Here is a 23,980-nt window from a genome sequence, read left to right on the forward strand (position 1 = left end):
TTTTCCCTCTACTTTCTGTGGGTTTCCTCTGCTGCCATTTTCCTAATGTCTTGAAGTAATTTGAGATCATTGATTTTTTTTTTTCAACTTTCTTCTTTTTAAATAGGTGTGTTTCAACTACAAATTGTCTCTATTTGCCTGCAGGAGTTTTATGGTTTCAGGTCTCACAACCATTTTTTTAATATTTTATTTATTTATTTGACCCAGAGAGAGAGAGAAAGAGAGAGAAGGAATGAGCAGGGGGAGTGGCAGGCAGAGGGGAAGTAGGCTCTCGGCTAAGCAAGGAGCTCCATGCAGGGGACTCCATCCCAGGACCCTGGGATCATGACCTGAGCTCAAGGCAGATGCTTAACTGACTGAGCCACCCAGGTGCCGTGGTCGTTAATCCATTTTGAGTTTACTTTTGTGTATGGTATAAGAAAGTCGTTCAGTTTCATTCATTTGCATGAGGCTGTCCAGTTTCCCCAACACCATATGTGGAAGAGACTGTCTTTTTCCCATGAGAGAGTATTTCCTTCTTCACCAAAGAGTAGTTGACCACATAGTTGCGTGTTCCTTCTGGGCTCTCCACTCCGTTCCCTCGATCAATGTGTCTGCTTTTGTGCTAGGACCACACTGTTCTGATTACTGTAGCTTCATTGTGTATCTTGAAATCTGGGATTGTGATCCCTCCAGATTTACTTTTCTTTCTTAAGATTGTTTTGGCATTTAGGGTCATTTGTGGTTCCATACAATTGTTAGTGTTATTTATTCTAGTTCTATGAAAAGTGTTGTTAGGTATGGTATACATACTTAATGGAATATTAATCATAAAAGAACAAGATCTTGTCATTAGCAATAACATGAATGGAGCTAGAGGGGATAATATTAAGTGAAATAAGTCAGAGCGAGGCAAATACCATGTGAGTTCATTCATATGTGGAATTTAAGAAACAAAACAAATGGGATCCTTGTCTGGTTTTGGGACCAAGGTGATGCTGGCCTCATAAAATGAGTTTGGAAGTTTTCCTTCCATTTCTATTTTTGGGAACAATTTCAGGAGAATAGGAATTAGTTCTTCTTTAAATGTTTGGTAGAATTCCCCTGGGAAGCCGTCTGGCCCTGGGCTTTTGTTTGTTTGGAGATTTTTGATGACTGTTTCAATCTCCTTACTGGTTATGGGTCTGTTCAGGTTTTCTATTTCTTCCTGGTTCAGTTGTGGTAGTTTATATGTCTCTAGAAATGCATCCATTTCTTTCAGATTGTCAAATTTGTTTTCGTAGAGTTGCTCATAGTATGTTCTTATAATTGTTTGTATTTTTTGGTGTTAGTTGTGATCTCTCTTCTTTCATTCATGATTTTGTTTATTTGGGTCCTTTCTCTTTTCTTTTTGATAAGTCTGGCCAGGGGTTTATCAATCTTATTAATTCTTTCAAAAAACCAGCTCCTAGTTCATTGATTTGTTCTATTGTTTTTTTGGGTTTCTATTTCATTGATTTCTGCTCTAATCTTCATTATTTTTCTTCTCCTCCTGGGTTTAGGCTTTCTTTCTTGTTCTTTCTCCAGCTCCTTTAGGTGTAGGGTTAGGTTGTGTACCTGAGACCTTTCTTGTTTCTTGAGAAAGGCTTGTACCGCTATATATTTTCCTCTCAGGACTGCCTTTGCTATGTCCCACCGATTTTGAACTGTTGTGTTTTCATTATCATTTGTTTCCATGAATTTTTTCAATTCTTCTTTAATTTCCTGGTTGACCCATTCATTCTTTAGAAGGATGTTGTTTAGTCTCCATGTATTTGGGCTCTTTCCAAATTTCCTCTTGTGATTGAGTTCTAGCTTCAGTGCATTGTGGTCTGAAAATATGCAGGGAATGATCCCAATCTTTTGATACCGGTTGAGACCTGATTTAGGACCCAGGATGGTATTGGCACAAAAACAGACAAATAGATCAGTGGAACAGAATAGAGAGCCCAGAAATAGACTCTCAACTCTATGGTCAACTGATCTTTGACAAAGCAGGAAAGAATGTCCAATGGAAAAAAGACAGCCTCTTCAATAAATGGTGTTGGGAAAATTGGACAGCCACATGCAGAAAAATGAAATTGGACCATTTCCTTACACCACACATGAAAATAGACTCAAACTGGATAAAGGACCTCAATGTGAGAAAGGAATCCATCAAAATCCTTGAGGAGAACATGGGCAGTAACCTCTCCGACCTCAGCTGCAGCAACATCTTCCTAGGAACATCGCCAAAGGCAAGTGAAGCAAGGACAAAATGAACTATTGGGATTTCATCAAGATCAAAAGCTTTTGCACAGCAAAGGAAACAGTTAACAAAACCAAAAGACAACTGACAGAATGGGAGAAGATATTTGCAAATGACGTATCAGATAAAGGGCTAGTGTCTAAAATCTATAAAAGAACTTAACAAACTCAACATCCAAAGAACAAATAATCTAATCAAGAAATAGGCAGAAGACATGAACAGACATTTCTGCAAAGAAGACATCCAGATGGCCAACAGACACATGAGAAAGTGCTCCACATCACTCAGTATCAGGGAAATACAAATCAAAACCACAATGAGATATCACTTCACACCAGTCAGAATGGCTAAAATTAACAAGTCAGGAAATGACAGATCCTGGCGAGGATGTGGAGAAAGGGGAACCCTCCTCCACTGTTAGTGGGAATGCAAACTGGTGCAACCACTCTGGAAAACAGCTTGGAGGTTCCTCAAAATGTTGAAAATAGAACTACCCTACGACCCAGCAATTGCACTATTGGGTATTTACCCTAAAGATACAAATGTAGTGATCCAAAGGGGCACGTGCACCCAAATGTTTATAGCAGCAATGTCTACAATAGCCAAATTATGGAAAGAACCTAGATGTCCATCAACAGATGAATGGATAAAGAAGATGTGGTATATATACACAATGGAATACTATGCAGCCATCAAAAGAAATGAAATTTGCCATTTGCGATGACGTGGATGGAACTAGATGGTATCGTGCTTAGCGAAATAAGTCAGTTGGAGAAAGACAACCATCATATGATCCCCCTGATATGAGGAAGTGGAGATGCAACATGGGGGGGGGTAAGGGGGGTAGGAGAAGAATGAATGAAACAAGATGGGATTGGGAGTGAGACAAACCATAAGTGACTCTTAATCTCACAAAACAAACTGAGGGTTGCTGGGGGAAGGGGGTTTGGGAGAGGGGGGTGGGGTTATGGACATTGAAGAGGGTATGTGCTATGGTGAGTGCTGTGAAGTGTGTAAACCTGGCGATTCATAGACCTGTACCCCTGGGGATAAAAATACATTATATGTTTATAAAAAATTTTTAAAAAATCTATTAAAAAAAAAAGAAACAAAACAAATGAGCAAAGAAAGAAAAAAGAGACAGGAAAAAACCCGTCTCTTAAATACAGAAAACAAACTGATGGTCACCAGATGAGAGGTGGGTGGGGGACGGGTGAAATAGGTGATGGGGATTTACACGGGGCATGGGTCTTGAAGAACACTGAGTAACCATATAGTATTGTGAGTCATTGTATTGTACACCTGACACTAACACTGTACGTTAATTATACTTGACTTTGAAAAATGGGGAAAAAACAAAAGAATCTCTCAATTTCCAAATGGGGATTTTTTTTTTTTAGTGTTCTTTTTATTGGTGTTTATTTTATTTGATTTGTGGGCAGAGAGAGTGCTTATATGATATCAATCCTTTGAATTCTTGAGATTTGCTGCATAGCTCAGCTTACAATCAGTTTTTGTAAGCATTTTATAAACAACGCGTGTTCTTGGAATCGTTGGTTATAGTTTTCTATACATGGATATTCATTCCATTTGTAATTGAGTTGTTTCAGTGCCCTGTGCCTTTACTGATCTGTTGTCTGTTGGATAAATTAGTAAGGGGGTTCTGTAAGAATCTGCCCCCATGCCTGTGGATTTTTCCGTTTCCCTTTATAGTTCTGTGAGTTTTTGCTCTATATATTTTGAGGTTATGTTATTAGGCACTTTGAGAACTTTTGTTCCATTCTGGAGAATTCAAACTTCAAACATTATAATGCATCTCAGTTTGTCTCTTCTTCTTAAGATCAGCCCTATCTGATTTGTATAATTATACTAAATTTATTTTGCTTAGTAGTCTTGTGTGTGTGTGTGTCTCTCTCTCTCTCTTTTTTTTAATCTTTTATTTTCAGTCTTTGTGATCATTATATTTAAAGAATGTCTCTTTTAGGGGCCCTAGGGTGGCTCCGTCAGTTAAGGTTCTGACTCTAGATTTTGGCTCAAGGCACTGTCTCACGGTTGTGAGATCAGCTTCAGATTCTCTTTCTCCCTCTCCCTCTACACCCCACTCTTAAAAAAAATAAATAAGGAATATCTCTTTTATTTATTTTTTTAAAAGAGGTTATTTATTTATTTATTTGACAGAGATCACAAGTAGGCAGAGAGGCAGGCAGGGGTGGGGGAGAAGCAGTCTCCCTGCTGAGCAGAGAGCCCGATGCGGGACTCGATCCCAGGACCCTGAGATCATGACCTGAGCTGAGGCAGAGGCTTAACCCACTGAGCCACCCAGGTGCTCAGAAATGTCTCTTTTATTTATTTATTTTTTAAATATTTTATTTATTTATTTGACAGAGAGAGATCACAAGTAGGCAGAGAGGCAGGCAGAGAGAGAGAGAGGAGGAAGCAGGCTCCCTGCTGAGCAGAGAGCCTGATGCGGGACTCGATCCCAGGACCCTGAGATCATGACCTGAGCCGAAGGCAGCAGCTTAACCCACTGAGCCACCCAGGCGCCCCAGAAATGTCTCTTTTAAACAGAACATAACTGAATTGTCAAATTTCACCCTGGTAATCTCTGTCTTTTCATGGCCCATTTATTTTACTTGGAGTTATTGCAATTATTGGTCTATTTGCATTTAAATCTTTCATTTTACTATGCAGTTTTAAATGTATTCATCTCATCTATGTTCTCTTTACTCTCTGTTTTGCTTTCTTTTGGATTGGATGAATATGTGTCCTTAATGTATGTTTTCTCATTTATTAATTTGGGAATTATAACTCTCTTCTCTTCTGTTAGTGGTGACCCTAGAGATCAAAACATGGATCCTTGACTTAGGAAAATCAGCTGTAAATTTGTTCTTTAATCTTCTTCCTGGATGATGTGAGGATCTCAGGATATCACATGTTACCCACCACTCTCTGACTCATACAACGCTGTTGTCACGTAGCTTAATTACATGCACGTAATTTAAACCCCACGTGCCATTATAATTGCAGTTTTATGTTGTTGCTCTTCATTTAGGTTCATTCATATTTGCCGTTCCTGTTTTGATTCCGCATTTCTTCAGCTCAGGTCATGATCCCGGGGCCCGGGGTGGAGCTCCTCCCTCCTTCTTGAGTTCTCTCTCTCTCTCATGCTCTCTCTTTTAAATGAATAAATAAAAAGTCTTAAAAAAAATCACACCTTTTACCATTTCCTTTAAGACTGCTCTTCTGATGTTGAGTTCACTCTATTTTTATATATTTCTATTTGTATAAAAATGTCTTTATTCCATTCACAGAGGATGATTTTTCTTTTCTTGTTGTCCTCAGTGGGATGTTGATCCATTACCTACTGCTCTGTAACTGTCCAACAGACTTTATTTTTTTTTAAATTTATTTTTATTTTTTTTAAAGATTTTTATTTATTTATTTGACAGAAATCACAAATAGACAGAGAGGCAGGCAGAGAGAGAGGAGGAAGCAGGCTCCCTGCTGAGCAGAGAGCACGATGCGGGACTCGATCCCAGGACCCTGAGATCATGACCTGAGCCGAAGGCAGCGGCTTAACCCGCTGAGCCACCCAGGCGCCCTCCAACAGACTTTAATTGGCAGCATTTAGTTTTCCTTGCTAGTTAGTTTTACCTGATATTGTGTTGGACACACTTCATGATGACTTACCCAAGGATTGTGGATGATATCCTATTAAATTTTTCTTCATGTGCATTTATACTTAGGAATTTCTTTTTTAACCAACAGTTAAAGCAAGAACCTCATTGTATTTGGGCATTTTTATTTATGTATCATGCTATAGTTGGAGAGAACTAGTTACAGTTCTTTTTTTTTTTTTTTTTTTAGATTTTATTTATTTGACAGAGAGAGATCACAAGTAGGAAGAGAAGCAGGAGGCAGAGCGTGGGGTGGGGGCAGGGAGCAGGCTCCCCGCTGAGCAGAGAGCCCGATGCGGGGCTCGATCCCAGGACCCTGAGATCATGACCTGAGCCAAAGGCAGAGGCTTAACCCACTGAGCCACCCAGGCACCCCTGGTTAGGGTTCTTCTCTAATTTGTTTAGTAGCTATGAAAGTTGCACTTACGGAGAGAAACATTACCTAGATGTTCTCATCCATAACATTGGATTGTGTAGGAGTTGTTATGGAGAAGTGCCCTGGGTGATTCCTGGGCTTCCCGGGGTCCATGGTGTCCCATGTGTTAGTGCCAGCATAGGTCTGTTCCAAACTATGATTTGTCTACACCCTGGGAATTTTTATTTGAGATTTTAAAATACACTAATCTTTTATATTTGAAATACCTCAGAGAGAAAGCCCCTGGGTGCAAAGAGAGTAGAGATTAGACAATAAGCATCATGGAATAACTTCTTACATTCTGTTTCTGTGTGCACATTGCTGACTCATTGTTCAGTGAAGGTGGCAAAGTGCCCTTTGTTGTTTATTTTAAAGTTATTCGCGTCTATGTTTCTTATTGCTAGAACATGATGTTGTTCTGTGGCAAGATTGTAAACAATCTGACATGAGTTAGAGATGCACATGCCTATTGATTAGCTTCAAGCCTACAGTCATTCATTACCCACAAACCCCCAGCTCAGCCCCCAGGGACCAGGCAAATAGTGTGAATCCGCATAGTGGCTGGATGAGATCTGTGCAAATTGGAGGGCATGTGCCCCTTAAAAATCATGCAGCTAGGGGACCAGGGTGGCTCATTCGTTAAGCATCTGCCTTTGGCTCAGGTCATGATCCCAGGGTCCTGGGATCCAGCCCCGCATCGGGCTCCCTGCTCTGCAGAAACCTGCTTCTCCCTCTCCACTCCCCCTGCTTGTGTTCCCTCTCTTGCTGTGTCTCTGTCAAATAAGTATATAAAATCTCTTTAAAAAATCGCGCAGCTGTATCTTGGCTGTTGTAAACATGCTGCAGTAAATATAGATGAATGGGTAGAGAGGATGTGGCGTATATTTGACAATGGAATATCACTTAGCTATTAAAAAGAATGAAATCTTGCCATTTGCAGTCACGTGAGTGGAGCTAGAGAGTATTATGCTGAGAAAAATAACTCAGTCCGAGAAAGACAAATACCATCTGATCTCACTTATATGTGTACTTTAACAAACAAAACAGAGGAGCAAAGAGGAAAAGCAAGAGAAAGAGATAGACCAAGGAATAGACTCTTCACTATAGGGAACCAACTGCTGGTTTCGTTACTAGAGGGGGTGGTGGGGAGGTAGATGGGGAAACAGGTGATGGGGACTAAGGAGACACTTGTTGTGATGAGAACTGGGTGTTGTATGGAAGTGCCGATCACTAAATTCGACCCCTAAAACTAGGGTCACACTGAATGTTAATTATACGTGAAAAAACTCATGTGGCCATCCTTCATTTGCATTATCGCCATGCTGGGATGTGGGTCCTGTATTGATAGCCTCTCTTCTTGAAAAGTCAGAAATGTAGCTTGTTAGGTACAATCTCCACATTTTTAAACGTTAGCCAAGATGTACTTTTTGGGGGTAAGATATGCAATTATCGTTAAAAAAATCAGATTCGCAGGCCGGGCTCCTCCTGGGTTCGTGGGGTCTCTCCCTTTATCTTAGCGGGTGTCCAGGTGCTGCTTACGTCCATGACCCAGGGCACTAGGAGTCCCGCCTCAAGGGTGGGGTTTGCAGGTGGTTGAGGCCTGAGTGAGATTCCCATGTGCACCACAGGCCACTCAGTACGGAAGCCCCAGCGTCACCCATCCTCCTTGCGATCTGGGCAGCTGACCGGTCCTGTTGGATCTAGCTCCTGGAAACTGCATGTCTAAGAAAGTCCATCTGAAAAGTTCTCATCCTAAGACAAAACCAGTTTCATAACGATGTATGGTGACAGATATGAACCAGGCTCGTCGCGCTGATCACTGTGGCATAGACAACTGTTGAGTCATCACGATACACACCTGAAACGGGTGTGTTCTGTATCAGTTGTATCTTGGTACAGAAGTGAACAAACAGCGACACCAACCTTCCCGTCTGTGACCTCCTCTTGCAGACCCTGGTGGTCTCCAGCCCTGAGTTCTCATCTCTTGCGTGCCCTGTGGGCTCTGTCCCCGCATTCCTTCCCCACATCCCAGCGAGGGTAATTTTCCCAAAGTAATGATTTGCCCAAGTCTCTCCTCTCCTTAAAGATAAATATTCCAGTGAGTCAGTAAGTTACCGTGCTGGAAAGCTTGCCCCGACTTCCAGATCTTCTCCCCGAGCCCTGCCCCCCTGTGCTGCCCGCACCCAGGAGGCGGACCTGCGCAGCCTGCATCAGTGCCCTCCCGTGTCCCGTGGCTCCCACGAGCACTGTGGGGCACTGGAGACGGGGGCGAGGGAAGTGTAGTTGCTTCCTTGGCTCTCACTGTAGGGTTGATAGGAGCTGTAATTCTTAGTCATGGCTTTAGTGCCTCTCAGGAAACCTTTACACACAGCGTCTGGCCGCCTTGCCCCATCTCGCACGGGCGACCCAGGCAGATAATGTGAGTCATCGCATGCACAGAGCCTGCCTGCTGCCAGTCCGAAGGGCCGTGTCAGCCCTGGGCTTTTCCCTGCACCCTGTCCACACCTCAGCAAATCGTGGGTTTTTAGAATTCTCTTCAAATGGTCCCTCTCTGAATCTGCCCTCTGTGTTGTGCTGGGCGCTAGGTCTCCTCCCTAACCCAGTGGACCGGATCGCTGTATATAGAAGGTCAGCCTCACTCTCGGAAGTCTGGAAATGGTTCGTTGGTGTTCCTTCATCTGGACCTGGAAAAAACCTTAGTCACCGTGATTTGGGAGGCCTTGGTAACATTTGCAGGAGAATTTTCTTTTACAAGAACAAGAGGTCCAACCAACCTCCAAATTAGGAGTTTGCGCCGAGGGTGTGGATGGTCGGTCCATCTGGCTAACTCAGGGAGGGCACCGGTTGAGGTGAGGAGTCACAGCACTGGGACGGCCTCCCCGGTGTTGCGGCCCGCCGGAAGGATCTCGCAAAGAAGAAGCTTCCTCAGGGGCTCTCCGGGACTGTACCTACCCGGGGCTCAGGGAAGCTGGGCCTGGCTGGCTCTCCCCTTCTGGTCTCCTGCAGAGAGAGCTTCCCAGGAAGAAGGTCTTCACTCGCTCTGGGGTTGCCATGGGAAGCAGGACTTGGCCAATGTGTTTGTGTCTGGGGAACCGTCTGAACCATGATGTGCTTGGGTGTGGAATGTGGTGTGAGCCCAAGCTGGAGAATGAGACAGAGCAAGTCACAGGAGTCTGGAGGTGTTAGACGTGTGTCCCGAGGGATCTGTGAGGGGTTTTAAGAAGGTGGTGAAATAACTGGGACCACATTGTTGGAGAGGGTCAGCCAAACCCTGGAGGCCATTGGTCATCAGGGTCATAAGCTATGGACAGCCAGGCATCCTCCTTATCATGGTGTCAGTTACTGAGGGTCAACCACAGCCCTGAGGGAGACGGTCCTCTTTCGGCTCCAATGTCAGGAGGTCACCAGTGGCCCGCCGCTGTGTCACATGCCCACGTCCTCCCCCTGGCTCCATCCCCTCGTGCAGGCATTGTGTCATCACACGTCCTCACAAGAGGAAGCAGGAGTGAGAGCAGCAAGATATTTTGAGGGAAACTGCATTCATTTCACTTTTATTACATATATTGTGACAATCATTCCATTTTATTACGAGTTATTGTTCATCTCTCTTTTCTAAAAGATTTTATTTATTTATTTTAGAAAGAGGAAGCACGCAAGCAGGGAAAGGGGCAGAGGGAGAGGGAGCGAGAGAATCGCAAGCGGACTCCCCGCTGAGCAGGGAGCCCGACGGGGGGCTCGATCTCACAACCGTGAGATCAGGACCTGAGCTGAAATCAAAGGTTGGATCCTTAACCAACTGAGCCACCCAGGTGCCTGTGGTTCATCTCTTATTGTGCCTGTTTTATTTTTATTTATTTATTTATTTTAAAGATGTTATTTGGAGAGAGAGAGAATGAGAACCAGTGAGGGAACACGAGAGGGGGAAGGTCAGAGGGAGAAGCAGACCCCCCTGCTGAGCAGGGAGCCCGAGGCGGGACTCCATCCCGCAACTCCAGGATCATGACCTGAGCCGAAGGCAGTTGCTTAACCAACTGAGCTACCCAGGCGCCCTGTGCTGAGTTTATAAATTAAACTTTACCATAGGTATGTATGTATAGGAAAAATCATGTATATACATAGGGTTCGGTACTATCTGTGGTATGAGGCATCCACGGGGGGTCTTGGGATGTATCCCCATGATAAAGGGACAACTGTATGCACTTTTCAGTAGAGGATCAAAGGAACTGGAAAGGGAGAAGAAAGATCCAGGGCTAAAGAGCATCTCTCCTTAGTGCCTCACGCACATCTTTAGTTCTGTGTTTAATATGTTCCAGTTGAATTAACTTGTCGAGTCTGTGTGACAGTTTGAGTGACATTTTTATGTCATTTATCCAGTGTATACATTTAAAATTTTTTTGTTGTTGTTAAAGGCTGTAAGGTCGTATTAACCTGAAAGAATGTATTTACTGTTAACAAAATCTGGGTCGTTTGTGATCTCCTTAAATAACCTCTGTGGTAACATTGGAATGAACATTTATTTGATGTCTGGGAAGTAATATCCCAGTGGAACTTATTTTATTTTGGGTTGATTTTAATATGGAGCTATTCATATAGCATTTCCAATAAGTGACCTTATATGTGAAATCTGTGTTTAATTATTAACATTTTTGCAAGACTGGTAGAACTGTACTCTTTATTATAAGTCACAGATTTAAGAACTTGTCAGGAAAATATTTTATGATTTGATTTATACATGGGGCTCCATGAAAGGCAAGGAGTCCTTGAGTCTTTATGAGATCATGAACACAGTTACCCCTACAATAGTCTTGGCTTTTTCCAGTCCTGTTATATAATGAGTAAACAATATCTTTTTTGAATTTTTCATCCAAAAATATTCCCTAGCTAGAGCTTCATTTAGGAAAATATGATTTCCTAAGAGAACTTTAAGCCTGATAGTTTTTTTTTTTTTAAGATTTTTTTTATTTATTTGACAGGCAGAGATCACAAGTAGGCAGAGAGGCAGGCAGAGAGAGAGGAGGAAGCAGGCTCCCTGCGGAGTGGAGAGCCCGATGTGGGACTCAATCCCAGGACTCTGAGATCATGACCTGAGCCGAAGGCAGAGGCTTTAAGCCACTGAGCCACCCAGCCGCCCCAAGCCTGATAGTTTTAAACAAACAGCATGATGTGCATTTTGCTTCTCTGAATGTGTTTCCATGGGTTTTCTTCTAGTGGATTTTTTCCCCCCTTGAAAAAAAAAAGAACTTTTATTAGGTGTTTTATTGCATAAATGGTACATGTTCATTGTATAAAAGTGGGAACCATAGATAATCAAAGGGAAGAGACTAGGAAAGCATCTGATTCTAACATGGTTACAAAATAGAGATGAACCAAGCCTGAGACCCCACTGGCGATCACATGGAGGGAGAGAGACTCTTGGGGATGGTGAGGGTCCGCTGGCACCTTCGGCAGAACTGGCACATCCTTGGAAAGCACACATCCCCGAGGAGGCTCTCTTAACCAGGTAGCAGGTGCCTCTGTGTCAGCTGCTTCTTGCTCTGGGGCCCTGTGTCTGTCACGGTCAAGGGCTGAAGGCTGCTTCTTTGTCATCACACTCCTCCAGCACCTGTCACTGGCTGTCCGGTGGCTCGTCCAGGCCACTCCTCCACGAGCACTGATTCTTGAACTTCAGAAACCCTTGGTCTTTGTTCCTGTATGGGAAATTCACACGTGTGTCTGGGTCGTGGGCATCCGTCAAAGGACGGGTACCCCTCATGTCATCACCTGGATAGAGCCAGACGCTTCTGAAAAATAGAAGCATAGCTCTGCTTGCCACACAGACAGGGGAAAAAGAAGTCCCCAGTGAGATACCCGGAGAAGGTTGTGGTCAGGCGAAACTCAGCAGCAGGTGCGTTCCTTCCAAGATGCAAATTGCCCGCTGCCTGTGATGATAGGTCAGCGGCTGGGTTTGCTGGATTCCTGATGTGTAACGTATAAAGGACTGATAACATGGCATTCACATAATTAGTAAAGACAGCGTATGGAGATGCCCGTGAGGAGGGAACCGGGAACGGTGGTACCCAGCTGCGAAGCCTAGAAGTTGACTCTTCAGAGTTACCTTCAGGCCAGCCATCAGGCTGACACCCATCCACCAGCTTTCATGGTCCCTGGAGTTCAGGGCTGGGGCCGGCCGAAGTGGGGCTGCCTACTAGCTCTGTCTTGGGAGGCTGCCCGCCACCCCACAGCTCAAGAACATAGCCCCACCGGCCGGACCGGGGCCGCCGGATGGCTGCTTTCTTTCCTCCCCTAGCTTCTTCTGCCCCTAAAACTGGACGATGGTGATGGGTGTTATTCCTTATTTTTATTGTAACTCTAAACTGTGTCCCCAGATTCTAAGTCTGATTAGTTGGCTGCTGATTTGGCATTACAGTCTGCTTACTACTTAAAAAAAAAAAAAAAGGCAGAAATAGGCATTAATGGAATTTCGTAAGATTAGGGAGCTATGTCCAGCATGTTTACCAGGGACCTGGGCGGACCAGGGAAGTTGCAGAGCTGAGCAGAGTGGCTCATAGGTGGGTGACAGGTCAGGTTCAAATGCATTTTGATAAGACAGCGCTCTGGGCCAACGCCAACAAGAGGACATCCGACAGTGATTCCTGTTAAGTCCTGCAGAAGCGAAGGTGGGAGCGAGCAGGTTCTGCTGTCCCTGCTTTGAAAAAGACGCTATTTCGACCTTATTGAGACATTTGCTTATAACATTTATGAGATGAGGTGTGATTTGTTACATGTGTGCTGTTTTAAGTTCAATCCCCCTGCAGCGAAGGTTGTCATTTCCATTTTATAGGTGAGTTTTAGAAAGGTTAAGAAATGTATCCAGGGTATCTGCTTAGCTTTTGAGCATTTCGTGATACGGCCTCTGTGATGGGATCCAAGAAATGGTGTGTCTGAAAAGGAAGGAAGGAAGGAAGGAAAGAGGAAACTCAGAAACTCAGATTTTATTGGAAGAAACCTGGAGGGTTGGTCAGTGTGTGGTCCGTGTTGTATCCTGGACAGGACATTTTAAGATGAAACACGCGCACACTTAAGTGTGTGCAGAGTAAATATTTGTGGAAAAGCTAGGACAGTTGAAGGGAACGCTCTGGCAGGGTTCTCAAGCAGAAGCTGATGGAGACCGGCGGTCCCCTACCCTGGGAGGAGGTCCGGTCCAGGAAGGAGCTGCTGTGTCACCATCAGGAGGAATACACGAACATACGTGTGCAGAAACGCCCCAGTGATGCTTTCTTCTGCCACCAAGAAGCTTTTCTCTGACTGTCTGCGCTCGCCGCGTGCTGCTGGCATCGGAGGGAGAGGCCAGAACTGGGTGCATGTCGGGAATATGACTGCTGCTCTTTGGGTGAAGAAGCATCCGTGAGAAGGAGCCTCGGGAGACCGGCTGAAGACTGCAAAATCCCACCATCATCTTCCCAGCCAAGGGCAGGAGAAGAACTCGAGGACCCCTCTTGAGATGCGGTTTTTTTCTGTTTTCTTGGGGGGGGGGGAGGCGAATATTTCACTGACCTAACCAGAGAGACCAAATGCCTACATTTACAACATGATTATTTTAGTTATTTTAAGATCAAGATTCTTTTTTCTTTTCTTTTCTTTTTTTTTTTATTTTGGTAAGTAAAGGTGGAGAAGTTATGGAAAGAAATACGACTCTAACTATAAACCGAACAGATGGGATAGTGGGAATAAAAACAAATTAAAGCAATATTGCAAGGAACTCTCAACTTTCATTTAAAAATATATGATGATGTTTTTCAACTTTTCACATTCAACCTATCGGTAGATCGGGTGACAAAATGAAAAATCAATTTCAGCTGTGTATATTTTAAACGTTTACCTAAATGATTTGGACTTACCAGCCCAGAAGTCCAGATGAATGTATTAAAGTGCTATTTATATGTGTGTGTGTGTGTGTTTTATGAATTAGAACTTTATTTTACATTATGTTATACACAGGATGCAGTTCCACTTGGTGACATTTAGTGTAGAAAATGGAACTGAACGGTGATCTAATTAGAACAGTAAATAATACGGGTTTAATTAGCTCGTGTTCCTGATGACAGATTTGATCAGTTCCCAGATATTTACCCTTTCCATTCCTTTCGTTGGACTATTCCCCAAGTGTTGCCTCGAGCAGGACCGTGCCCGGGGTTATGAATAGGTAGCTTGGCAAGAAGCCATGAAACCCACTGACCGGTGAGTCTGGGGTGGAAATGATTGGAAAAATCCCTCCTTGGTTCATTATTCCATTTCACTTTTGAAAGCTCTTTCTACAGATCCCCCTCTTAATTTAAAAAATAATTTTTGGGGGGTTAGATGAGATAACATGGCCTAAGGGCTTAAGGAAGCCCATGTAATATCTAGTTCAGCTGTTCACTGTGGTTTTATTAGTATTAGGTTTTCCTTCATAAACGTTCCTGTTCTCTGACTTACAGCTTCCCTGTTAAATTCTCTCTGACTTGAACTTTTCTCTGCATCAATGTGGTCTGTCTTTGCTTGCTTACAAATGTTAAATTCAAGTATGACAGCGTTTGCTTTAAAGAAAAAAATTGTTTGAAAAATGCAGAGAAACAAAAACAAAAGAAGATAAAATCACTCAGAGTCTTCCAACCTGGAAGTCGCCATGGCGAACGTTTTAAGTTAACTCATTCCTTTCTCCATGTACTTACACGGTTACCTATATGAAAATGATGCAGTCTTCCCCTGTGTTCTAAGGATTGCCTTTTACCTCCTTCTTCAAAAAAAAATTATTTTTTGAAAAAGATACCCAAAAAATGCAAGTTCAGATAAAATTAACACCCATTACAGCACCCCATGGGTTCATCAGATAGAATGCTTCGTCGTATCGGCTTCAGATCTTTTATGAGGGTGAAGGGGCTATATGACATTCAGCTGGTATCCCTTTGTTGTGGACAGCATCTGCTCCAAGTCCCACATCCTCTGTTCTCAGAGGCATCTTGACCCTTCTAACCCCTATGCTTGTCCTTGCAGTATGCTTTTGCATATACTCACATACCTGCGCCTTTATCCAAAGGATGAAGAGATTGCAAATGCCATGGGCGTTTTTGTTTTAATGTAAATAAAGTGGAAATTTAATGGAAATCTAGTCTTTTCCTTTATAGCTTCTACCCCCCCCCCCCCGTATAGAAATAAGGGTTTTATTGCTCACAATTTTTAGAAAAGTTCTTGGCTTAAAAAATATATTTTTTTTAATTTAATTTTTTTTGTATGTGTGTGTGTTCCAAAGTTCATTGCTTACTTTGTTGACCTGTCTAGGACAGTCTTGCCTCGGTCAAGTCTATAGACTGTTTATCTATTATTTTTCTACTATTTTAGAGTCTCAGTGCTTTTAATAAAAATTTCCAATGTATCTGGAAATCATTTTGGTGTATTTTCTGAAAAAGCCCTCTTTTTTTTTTTAATTAATTTATTTCAGTGGGAAGGGGCAGAGGGAGAATCACAAGCAGACTCCACACTGGACATGGAGCCCGATGACCTTGGGCTTCATCTCATGACTCTGAGATCATGACCTGAGCCAAAACCCGGAGTCGAATGCTTAGCTAGCTGAGCCACCCAGCCATCCTGGTTTTTGTTTTGTTTTTATAAACATTCATCACTCTGACTTGTGGTTCCATCTTACTTCCTTATACTTGGGTCTGTTTCTGGACTCTTCTTTTTAAAAAAAATTTAATAGATTTTCAGTACTTATCACAATGCCAACTCTCTACTCTTAATTGAGGCAATTTCCCTTCTTTTACAGTTTTTTATTGGCTCCTGTAGACTTACTCCACCAGATGAACTTCGGAATCATTTTGTCCGGTTCAGTAAAAATTCCTTTGGGGATCTTGGAGTTGTTATAAATTTATAGATTAGTTTGGAGAGAAGTAACATTTTATAGTTTCAGGTCTACCCACTTAGGACTATGTACGTTTCTCCATTTATTCAATGGAGCCTACTCTAGGCCCCTTAGTGAAGTTTCGTAACTTTATGTAAGACACATCATTTCTTCTCATATCTACACCTACATATGTCTATATATTTTTATTTTTATTTATTTATTTATTTTTAAAGATTTTATTTATTTGACAGACAGGGATCACAAGTGGGCAGAGAGTTAGGCAGAGAGGGAGGGGAAGCAGGCTCCTCACCAAGCAGAGAGCCCGATGAGGGGCTTGATCCCAGGACTCTGAGATTATGACCTGAGCCGAAGGTAGAGGCTTTAACCCACTGAGCCACTCAGGCGCCCTGTCTATGTATTTTTAACTTATACATGTCCTCCTCTTTTCTCTAGAGTATCCCAACATAAGTCAATGGTGGCCATTTCAGAACACTAATTAAACCAAATTAGTTATTTGGTTTAATTAGTGGACGCTTCTCTATTTTCTTGGATTCCCAAGGCTTTAGTTACATTGTTTTCTTGGGATGGGGCCCATTTCAGGAGATTTCACAAATCCTCATGCAAAATAATTTCCTTGGAGCGAGTGCCTATCTGCCTAACAGAAGGGCAAGGCAGGATTTCAGTGGCGAGAAGTCTTAGGTACAAGTTGGGGACCCTGCTGTGTTGGTTATAAAACATAACTTTGTCTATTTAAATTTTAGAATGATAAAATTTCAGAGTTACAACTGAGCTTAGAAGCTGCCTGGACAAAACCTTCATAGGAAGGGTACTCATGTGTCACTAGTTTCCATATACAACTGTCGTGTGTGTGTGTGAGTGTGTGTGTGTGTGTGTGCACATGTGTGTGTTTAATGTAGCCATTCCAAAGCAAAGCACTTTTAGGCAACTTTCTCTCTGTGAACAACTTAGAATAAGACTAGAAAAAACTGGAAAAATGTTAGGATGATTCTAGCATATGTGTCTTAACTTACTGTGTTTTTTCACATTCTAGACCTCAAGAAACATGCATTCTGATGAAGAGAAGGACAGCAACTGGGATGCTTGGGGCAGCTGGAGTGACTGCTCTAGGACCTGCGGGGGAGGGGCTTCATACTCTCTGCGGAGGTGCTTGACTGGGAGGTGAGTGGTGGTCTTATGGCTCTTCTCTGTGGATGTCAGTGCCTTTGAAGGTTGGGGCTGGGGAACAGCTTGCTTCTTGGCTTCAGAAGGAAGCGGTAGGGCGCTGTATATAAACATCTGCTGTATATAAACATCAGTCATCCTCATGGTACCATATTAAATAGCACTGGCCCCATTTTCATGAGAGAGGCCATAGTCCATCCACCTGAGACTCCCAGCTCAAAGGAGCCTGGGGCACTCGACACTTTAAGCTTTGCGGGAGGGAAGGCAGGCATGTTAAGTCACTCGCCCCAGATTGTCCAGACTAGGGATAATGGCTCAGGTCTTCTGAATTCTACCCCTAAGTCATCTCGGTTTTTTCACTTTCTCTGAGCAACCGATCGATTAAGAAGGCAATGTACATTCTGTTTTCACACCTTAGGTATGCTTATATTACATAACGTGTTAAAACGTAAGATTGGCTCCTTCAAAAAAATCCATTAGTTTGTTATGATGAGCTCACACTCATCATTGTTTTTGGGACAATTTAAGGGACAATTTAAATCCCAGCAAAGGATTCACCTCAGCTGTCAGGTAAGACAGAGCCCCAGGTTGATGGAACCTGGTGTCCCAGTTCTGGACCAAAGGAAGGCACCAGGATCATGGCAGGTGTCTTCAGATATGGGATATTGAAAAGCAAAAGGGTAAGTTGATTTGCCCTGGATGGTGTCAAGGTGTAGATCGGAAATGCAGGGATTTGTTTAGCTCATGTCGGGATTTGTTGATGTCGCTGTTCTATGGGATATTTAAGAGTGACTACATATACCTTCCAGTTTCCTTGAGACCGTGCATGGCAGGTCAGATGGGAGATCGTCATGTGGCCTTGCAAGGGAGGACCCTTGGTTCACTGCAGGACAGCAGGGGAGGCTGTTGGAGGTGCTGTTGGTGTCATTACCCCAGGCTGAGCTCTAACTCCCAGCACTGGGCTCTACGTGAATGGTTGCAGAACTGAACCCAGGGATTAGTCTTGCACAAAGTGGTGTACCTGCTTCCCCAGTACCATTACCTTGGGGAGGAAGCGAAGGCCCTGTTACTCCTGTGTCACACTGTGTGGAAGGATGACAGGATGTGATGCTGTACCGGCATGTCTCTATCCCGTTGAGACCTACAGTAGGAGGATCAGGTGCCTATGGGCAAGGGTCAGGGAGGGGCTTCTCATGTGTGGAATAGGATTTTTTTCCCCTCTGCTGTTCAGTCCCTTGGGGGAGAAGTTTCCAGCATAGAGTCTGGTGCCCAGAAGGTAGGACTTAGGCACTACTCTATCACCTCCAGATCTAAGGAGTGTGAATGATTTGCAATCAGTGGTGGGATTCAGTTGGAAAAGGAATGTGGTTCATTCGTGTTTGTCATTTTTTTTTTTTTGTAGCAGCTTTATTTACTTATTTTTCATTTATTTATTTTCAGCATAACAGTATCATTATTTTTTCACCACACCCAGTGCTCCATGCAATCCATGCCCTCTATAATACCCACCACCTGGTACCCTGACCTCCCAACCCCCTGCCACTTCAAACCCCTCAGATTGTTTTTCAGAGTCCATAGTCTCTCATGATTCACCTCCCCTTCCAATTTACCCCAACCCCCTTCTCTCTAACTTCCCATGTCCTCCATGCTTTTTGTTATGCTCCACAAAGAAGTGAAACCATATGATAATTGACTCTCTCTGCTTGACTTATTTCACTCAGCATAATCTCCTCCAGTCCCGTCCATGTTGCTACAAAAGTTGGGTATTCGTCCTTTCTGATGGAGGCACAATACTCCATAGTGTATATGGACCACATCTTCCTTATCCATTCATCCGTTGAAGGGCATCTTGGTTCTTTCCACAGTTTGGCGACCATGGCCATTGCTGCTATAAACATTGGGGTACAGATGGCCCTTCTTTTCACTCCATCTGTATCTTTGGGGTAAATACCCAGGAGTGCAATGGCAGGGTCATAGGGAAGTTCTATTTTTAATTTCTTGAGGAATCTCCACACTGTTCTCCAAAGAGGCTGCACCAACTTGCATTCCCACCAACAGTGTAAGAGGGTTCCCCTTTCTCCACATCCTCTGCAACACATGTTGTTTTCTGTCTTGCTAATTTTGGCCATTCTAACTGGTGTAAGGTGATATCTCAATGTAGTTTTAATTTGAATCTCCCTGATGGCTACTGATGATGAACATATGTAGAAGAATGAAACTCGACCATTCTCTTACACCGTACACAAAGATAAGCTCAAAATGGATAAAAGACCTCAATGTGAGACAGGAATCCATCAGAATCCTAGAGGAGAACATAGGCAGTAATCTCTTCACTATCAGCCACAGCAACTTCTTTCAAGATATGTCTCCAATGGCAAAGGAAACAAAAGCGAAGATGAACTTTTGGGACTTCATCAAAATCAAAAGCTTCTGCACAGCAAAGGAAACAGTCAAGAAAACAAAGAGGCAACCCACGGAATGGGAGAAGATATTTGCCAATGACAGTACAGACAAAAGGTTGATATCCAGGATCTATAATGAACTCCTCAAACTCAACACACACAAAACAGACAATCATATCAAAAAATGGGCAGAAGATATGGACAGACACTTCTCCAATAAAGACATACAAATGGCTGTCTTTTTTTTTTTTTAATAGTATACACTTGTATTTGTTAAAAAGAACCAGAGGAATATATTGAAGACTATGAGTGACCACTTTCATCATTCTGTCATACAACCCAAATGCTTACATATTTATTGGTTATTTTGCTAATTAAAAAATGACTTTGATTTTGTCTGGAGTATCATTTTGCTAAGTGATCTATTTTAGTGTGTGTGTGCATGCGTGTGTGTGTGTGTGTGTGTGTGTGTGTGTGTGTGTGTGAATGTGGTGAGCGTGCATCTTCTCTCTCCTAACTGGGGTCAGCTGATCATTAAACACTTCGGAGAAGGAAGGGAAGTTGCTAAGCTTCTTCTGTCTTTTCTGCACCTATTCAGGAAGGGAAATTTGGGCATGATGAGAACAACAGGAGGAGGAGGTCTGCCTTGACATTGGAGAGCATGTCTCGGTGCCCTGTGGTTTGGCAGACGTTTAAAGCTATCTCCTTCTGCTGTGATCCCTCTGATACATTTCTCTGAGGCAGTTTCCTCTTTTCTCCCAGTCTCTTGGCATGTCTTGCCAGCAGTGCCCTTGAGATGTGCTGTTCACAGTCCTGTCTTGGCAATGCTGTTGCTCCCTCGGCTCCTGGACAAGTAGGCACACTGCGGGGGTCCCCTTGTTGATGTCTCATCAACCCTCAGTGGCCATCTTGGCAGGTTCCCAAGATAGCGCTGTGCTGCCTGACTTGCCCGTGGCCCACCTCTGGCTCACAAGAAACCCTCCTGTGAGCTTTGCTAAGCGGACTCTTGAAGTGCTGGGAGTCAGTGTGGTAAGACTTACTCTTCACACACAGGTACCATGACCAATTTCTCCGTCTTTAAATTGCTGAGGTATGAATTAGCCACTAACCAACTGCAGGAGACATGGGTTGAACTCCTTAAGGGGGTACCCCTAAATTTCCATCCCCTTGGTCTGGGGTTAGCAGATTAAAGCCCTCATCACTTACTTTGTTCTTGGTGGGGCAGAGTGGAAAGTAGGAGCATAGCACACACTTCTCAAAGAACTCTTCAGAAATCCTTCCTCTTTGCAATCCTCCATGAGAGGTCTTCAGCACCAGATCCTTTTAAAAATCAATCAGTCTTCTATTATCCATCTATCATCTACCTATCATCCACCTTCCAGTAAAGGACAGTATTAGGTTAGTTTCAGGGGCATAGTAAAGTGACTCAGCAAATCTGTACACTCTTCGGTCCTCACCATTATAGCTGCACTCTCAATCCCCTTCACCTCTTTCCCCCACCCATGACCCTACTCATCTCCTTTCTGGTGACCATCAATTTGTTCTCTATACTTAAGAGTCTGTTTCTTGGTTTGCTTTCTTGGTTTTCTTTGTGTTGTCTCTTAAATGGTATTTGTTTTTCTCTGACTTACTGCACTTGGCATTATATTTTCTAGATCCATCCATATTGTTGCAAATGGCAAGATTTCATTCTTTTTCGTGGCCAAGTTATACTCTTCTGTGAACACATCTTCTCTATCCATTTATCTATTGTGGGCACTTGGGCTGCTTCCATAATTTGGCTGTTGTAAATAATGCTGCAACAAACACAGGAGTGCATACATCTTTTTAAATTAATGTTTTCATTTTCTTTGGGTTAATACCCAGTATGGAATGACTGGATCTCTTGGTAGTTCTATTTTCAGTTTTTAAAAGAATCTTCATACTGTTTTCCACAGTGGTTGTACCAGTTTGCATTCCTGCCAACAGTGCATGAGGGTTCTTTTTTTCCCACATCCTTTGCCAACACTTGTTTTTTTTTTGTTTTTAATTTTAGCCATTCTGACAGGTATGATGTCATATCTCATTGTGGTTTTGATTTGCGTTTCCCTGATGATGATGAGTGATACTGGGCATCTTTAATGTGTCTGTAGGTCATCTTTGGAGAAATGTCTCTTCATGTCTTCTGCCCATTTTTAATTGGATTATTTGGGTTTTGTGTGTGTGTGTGTGTGTGTGTGTGTTTGTGTGTTGAGTTGTGTAATTTCTTCATGTATTCTGGATGCTAACCCTTTATCTGATATGTCACTTGCAAATACCTTCTCACCAGGGCGTTTTGGTGCCTTAAGATATGCAGGAAGTTTAACAATTATGAATTTAACACAGAGCCTGCCCTCATAGTTCTTACAGGAGAGGGTTATGCAACAAAGAATTCAGAGAGTGGGAGCAGCATACATAAAGGTGCTAGAGCAGGAAATGAAAAGAGGCTTTTATGCCAAGAGAACCCCAGACAAGGGAGATAGCAGAATGGGCCAAAATTGAAGAAAAAGGTAGATTTGTGAGCCAGGGCAAAGAATCTGGTTCTCAGACTTTCAAAACTCAAACCTAGTAAAAATTTTTTTTAAAAGGGCATATTTGGAATTAATATAGGTTGTCAACTTTTTTATTTAGCCAAATAAGGACACAAATAAATATGAACAAACAACTTGACTGTGGTCTACCATCACAGACTTTTCAAAAAAGAATTAGAATCAGAATCTTGTCATTTCAATGTCTAAAGGTAGGGTGTACTCTTGGATTTAAAAACCTGTCTTTAAATTGAATTCATTTGGTTTTATGAAAATCCACTCTTTTGCTCTTGTTTGTCTCACTTGGCTTTGGATTAATAAAAATGATTGCAGATATTAACAGCTCACTGATGGGCAACTGGAACCAGAAATTTGAGAAGTAAACATAGTCATGGACTCAGAACCTGAGATTCTAAGATCACTGAAGGAAGCAATATGCGGAAAAGTGATTTGATCAGAGCTATACTTTTTATCCAGGCACTCACTAATTCTTAAGCAGCGAGAGGTAGAGAAGCCAAGGAGGAAGCAGTTACAAAGAGGCTGAGAAACTAAGCAGATTTTTTGGTGTTCTCATGGTCCTGGAACATAAAAATTGGGGTTCAAAGCCCTGGAGACACCTCAGGTGATACACTGGTATTCCTGATAGACTATACGCTAGGAGAAAGGTTAAAAAAAAAGTCCTAAATAGACTAGATGTTATTAAGACTGAAACCCAGTTTTGAATGAGCTTAACTCTACTTTGAGTGATAAAATGTGTTGTTATTCCAGCCACCTCCAGGAAGCTTTAAAAGAAGAAAACCCTAAAATACCCTGGAGGAAGATGACATCAACCTGAGATTATACCAATTTTCGTAGATCATTCCCATAATTTAATAAAACATTACTAGTCTTACCATGAGACAGGATCAAGAAGAAAAACAGACAATAGAAAAAGGTCCTGGAGCTATTAGATCTACATGTGGAAAACAACAACAACAACAAAAACCCTGTAATAAATATGACAAAATGTAGGATTTTACCAGAGAACTGGAATCCATAAAGTAGAGTCAAATGGAAATTTGAGAACAGAAGCCTGTGATATCTAAAATTAAGAACTAAATAGATAATGTTCACAGCAGATTAGAAATAGTAGGAGAGGTTTGTAGAACTATCCTGGGTAAATTATAGAGGGGAAAAACACAGGAAATAGAATAATGAAAATGTCTAAATCATGTGCAACTGGACTCCTAAAAGGAAAGGAGATAGGAAATAGAGTAGAAGCACTATTTGAAGAGATAGTAGCCCAGAATTTTCCAAAACTTCTAAAAGTTACTGCTATGGAGATGTTAAGCTACAAATTCAAGAACCTTTGCAAACCCCAAAGAGAGTGAGTACACATAACCACATTATAGCAAAATCTTAAGAGAAGCTGGAGAGAAAAGATCTATTATCTTCAAAGGAGCAAAAATAACATTGACTGGTAAATTCTCATTAGAAGATAATGAAATGAACTGTTGAATATCTTGAATGAAAATAACTATTACAATAGAATTTTCTGCCTATTGTATGGAAAAATAGCCTTCATATGTGAAGGTGAAATAAAGATGTTTTTAGACAAACAAAAACTTCAGAACTCTTTGCTACCTGAACAGTGTTCAAAGAAGTGCTAAGGGGA

General features: G+C 42.5%; 1 protein-coding gene across 3 annotated transcripts in view; it reads left to right on the forward strand.

Annotated features, from left to right (window-relative positions):
- LOC309867399 (endophilin-A3) overlaps window positions 1-23,980 on the forward strand; it is a 487,937-nt gene that overhangs the window by 235,373 nt on the left and 228,584 nt on the right. For all 3 annotated transcript variants that reach the window (XM_082736215.1, XM_082736212.1, XM_082736211.1), the window contains one exon: window positions 17,248-17,375. In XM_082736215.1, the coding sequence (XP_082592341.1) occupies window positions 17,248-17,375 (128 nt within the window). The remainder of the gene's footprint in view (window positions 1-17,247; window positions 17,376-23,980) is intronic.

Source organism: Mustela nivalis (genome assembly GCF_964662115.1).
Source record: "Mustela nivalis genome assembly, chromosome: 6".
Lineage (NCBI taxonomy): Eukaryota > Metazoa > Chordata > Mammalia > Carnivora > Mustelidae > Mustela > Mustela nivalis.